The 4,428-nt window shown below is 36.6% G+C and overlaps 1 protein-coding gene across 1 annotated transcript in view; it reads left to right on the forward strand.

Moving 5' to 3' along the window:
- Positions 1 to 896: 896 nt before the first annotated feature.
- The window catches only part of LOC106530812 (lectin, mannose-binding 2), a gene marked incomplete at its 3' end in the record, with an annotated part of 8,713 nt that continues 5,181 nt past the window's right edge, over positions 897 to 4,428 (forward strand). Inside the window, 1 exon segment of the mRNA XM_014026518.1 lies at positions 897 to 1,265. Within this exon segment, the coding sequence (XP_013881972.1) occupies positions 1,130 to 1,265 (136 nt within the window).

Consider the following 4,428-nt stretch of genomic DNA (forward strand, 5'->3'; position numbering starts at 1 on the left):
TATAAGACAACATTGTTTGAGGTCATGAAAAACATCACTTTGGGGAAACGGTAAATGTTTGCATCAAGCAAACAAAACGATTACAGAGAACGAGGAAACTGGATTAGAAGCAACACATTAGTGGGACCTGAAAGGATGCGGATGATAAAACATCGTCTTTGAGAAAGAAATATTGACACAAAAAAATCCCATATCTTTATGATCAAAAAAAAAACAAAAAAAAACTCAAAGTTGTTTTTTTCAGTTGAATGAAAAAGAAAAATCACAATTAAAAAATGAACCAACAAAGGGGCTGATTAAAAATATGGCCTCATTTTGTTGGATCACAAGGATCGGACTGTGGAACAATGAAAAAGGGGATTATAATCTGAAGAATTCATGTTTACCAAAGTCATTTTCAGTCAACAGATTGGCCACCATACATGAACATACCAAATTATTTCCAATTATTTGACAAACATATGACACTGCATATTTAAATAACGACATAGAAACTGTTTTATAAACTAAAATGGTCTAACAAAGTTTAAAAGTATTTTTTTCATATTAATCTCRTTCTTATTAATGCATTCCATACCTCATAAATGAAAGACAATGTCTAAATAAAACAGTTCTAAAGAATCATTATGTTGATAAAGTTTGTCAGACTTATATCTGATAAAATTGGGGTAAAAAGTTATATATAAAAAAAGAAAAAAAAGAAATCATCAGTAGTTTGATTTGATGTTTGTGTTCTTACATTAATCTTCAGTCGCCCTCTGGTGGAAAACTAAGTAAACAAGCAACTCGCCTCTGATTGGCCTAATTTGCGATGTGCTTGTTTCTGATTGGCTCATAACTCGAACGCCATCTCCAAAGACCTTCCGTACGGAAACACGGAAGAGGCTGATGTTTCCGACACGTAAACACAGTTTAAATCTTTTACTCCCTCATTTTTTTACTTTTAAAAACACGTGATTTATATTTATTATTAATTTCGATTTTCTAACTGAAAAGTTGCGGCTGAGACGCTCAGAGCTGCGTCACAAATCGCGGCGAGTTCGTGTTTCCGCTCGGAGGACTAAAGCAGGAGGACTCTCTTCCTGCTCGTTTGTTATGGGAGTTTCTTGCTGAGCTTGTTTGGACGAAAATGAGCGGCTTTAAGAGGTTTTTGGGCGCAAACGTCGCCTTCCTGGCGCTGCGGTGGTGTCTGGTTTGTTGCGATATAACAGATGGAAACGCGGAACATCTGAAGAGAGAACACTCGTTGATGAAACCTTATCAAGGTGAGACGGTACCGGATGTCCAGCCTGTCCTCTTAGTTTCACTCGTTTAATTTACTCGGTCATTTGTACACCTGTTTACTATTTCACATTCTTACAGACGTTTTAAATATAATGTAGCTGACTGGACAGTTGCCTGTAAAGCAGAGGTGTGTAAATTACTTTAAAAATACCTTTTTGGTAAAAAAAAATTATTTTTCACTGATTAATAAAAGTGTTCAGTAAAAAGTCATAAAACTGGTCACAATAACAGGGAAAGTAGAAGAAAATGTACAAATTAATTTAATACAAAACAGGAAGCATTCTTTTGTTTTACTTTGGTGAAAACACTGCAGGTAAAATTTCTAGAAAACCTATTTAAGCCCTGAGAAAATAACAGGGCTGTCCATTAGAACAACAACAACAACAACAACAATAATAACAATAATAATAATAATAAAGATGTTCCTCCATGACTGCTGCTGTCTGCCTGGAAACTAAAGTTGCCTAAATTTTAACATGCATGGCTAAAACTAAGTGCCTTGTATAAATANAAAGATGTTCCTCCATGACTGCTGCTGTCTGCCTGGAAACTAAAGTTGCCTAAATTTTAACATGCATGGCTAAAACTAAGTGCCTTGTATAAATATAACTTAAAACAAAAATAATAAAATYTTACAGAGAAAACCAACGTGAGTAAATGTCTTTCACTGGAACCAGTTGACAAAACTTTGTTAAATAAATTCAACACTTAATTTTAATCTTTTTAGACTTACAAAACGGCTCCTTTCATGAGTTCAGGTAGAGCTGGGCGGTATGACCCAAATTTTATATCAGAGTATTTTCAACAATTACACTGGTTTCACGGTATTTGATGGTATTTTTTCCCTCACAGCTCAGCTGATAATAAAATGGACAAACTTTGTTTATTGACTTTTTTCTTTTACTGTATCTCTGTATGACTGTTTCCCTCCTCTTATACGTCTTTTCTTCTTTGCCTGGTTGTAGACAGAAATCATGCATTTAGGTCCGATCGTGAAGTGTTGAGAAAAAAATCATTATCTGGTCTATCGTTACGTGTTAATAAAACTTAAAAGGATAACTCACTTTGCACACCAGTTAACTTCGCTACACTGCAAATCTACTTCCCCCCGGGCTTTTCACAATAGAAGCACACTAGAGTCTCCATGCAATAACGTCTCCATTTTAACGTAGCACGTTAAATCTAACTGCACATCACTGAAGAGTCGTTTACTATTCAGCGATGGTGAAAACAGGATGTTTATTTTTACGTCAGACCATATAAGTGGCTGAAACACACCACCCACCGCCAGTTGTTCCAACAATAATGTTAGCATGCTAATGCGCTTAGCGGTGCTACGAGGAAACGTGTCCCCAGGGAAACAGTTCACTGGCGGCCGCGACGAAACGTTCCGCACGTTCAGGCTATTTACACCGGTATTCAGAAAAGTCATCTCATAACAAAAATAAAAAACGGTTTTCGGTACAAAACGGTATACCTCCCAGCACTAGTGAAAACACTGGAGGTAAAATTTCAAGAAAACGTGTTTTAGCCCTGAGAAATAACAGGGCTGTCCATTAGACCTCAGTAAAACCTAAAAGTCAATAATAATAATAAGAAGAAGAAGAAGAAGAAAGATGTTCCTCCATGACTGCTGCTGTCTGCCTGGAAACTAAAGTTGCCTAAATTTTAACATGCATGGCTAAAACTAAGTGCCTTGTATAAATANAAATTAGTCTTTATATTACTCGATCAACAAAAAATAATCGTTAATGAATCAAAAAAATAGTCGTTAGACTAATCGAATAATCGTAAAAATAATCGTTAGATTAATTGAGAGAAAAATAATCGTTAAGGACAGCAGTAGATGTCATTTTATTTGACTTGACTTCTGTAAAGTTTATGGCTTGTTTCCCCTTCAGATAATCATGACATCATCTCCATGAAGCTGTACCAGTTGATGGTGGAACACACCGCTGAGGAGGACAACTTGGACTGGACCAAGATTGAGCCCAGCGTCAGCCTCCTCAAGTCCCCTAAAGGTAGGACGAGATTTCAGGGCCTCGTGCGTAAAGGAGTGCGCAGCTTTCACACGAAAAGTTGGCGTACGGACAAATTTAGACAAGTGCGCCGCACAAACAAATCAAACGTATAAAACCGTGCACACACAGGTTTCTGTGCACCTGTCCTTTATATACAACAGGTGGAACTGAGCGCACCTGAGACTCCTCCCCTGACACGCCTCCATTTAAATCTGTAAAATAGATGTAAATGTGTCTCAGTGAGAATTAAAATATTTATTACACAATTCACACATTTTATTCTCCTCAGCTGTGTGTGTGCTCCGCAGGCCTGCGCTCTGCGTGTGTTTCCAGCTACATGACAACAATATAAACACTTTACAGTTTACAGACTGAGGGTCTTTCATCATTATTAGACTGATCTGTTTTCTTGTCTGAGGTTAAATGATTTTCAGTTTCATCATCGTTCAGTTTAAACAATAAAATCTAACACTGTGTTCAGACGCTCCTTACATCCAGGAAACACAACAGAGTCATATTTCTGTGGATTCAGCTCAGATTCATGACTTTGTGAGTTAAAACTGTCGACTGAAAAACTTTGTGTGGCTGCTGCACATTCTCACAGCAGGTGAAAAGTGTGTGTAAATATACGCACACTTTCACGCAACGTTGGTTTTAATACATCCCAACGTGGGCGTAGAACCTGGAGCACGCAACTTTTTTATGCGTACGCACCGTTTATACGTGGAAACTGAATTTTAGCCGTTTATTGATTGTAGAGCTGAGCAGTACGACCCAAACTACTGTATACCGGTATCACGGTATTTAATGGTATTTAACGGTATTTAATGGTATTTAACGGTATTTAACGGTATTTAACAGTATTTAATGATATTTAACGGTATTTAACGGTATTTAACGGTATTTAACGGTATTTAACGGTATTTAACGGTATTTAATGGTATTTAATGGTATTTAACGGTATTTAACTGTATTTAATGGTATTTAACGTAACGGTATTTAACGGTATCTAACGGCATCTAACGGTATCTAACGGTATTTAACGGTATTTAAAGATATTTAACGGTATTTAATGGTATCTAACGGTATCTAATGACATTTAACGGTATTTAATGGTATCTAA

Source organism: Austrofundulus limnaeus, unplaced genomic scaffold, assembly GCF_001266775.1.
Source record: "Austrofundulus limnaeus strain Quisiro unplaced genomic scaffold, Austrofundulus_limnaeus-1.0 Scaffold562, whole genome shotgun sequence".
NCBI classification, from domain to species: domain Eukaryota; kingdom Metazoa; phylum Chordata; class Actinopteri; order Cyprinodontiformes; family Rivulidae; genus Austrofundulus; species Austrofundulus limnaeus.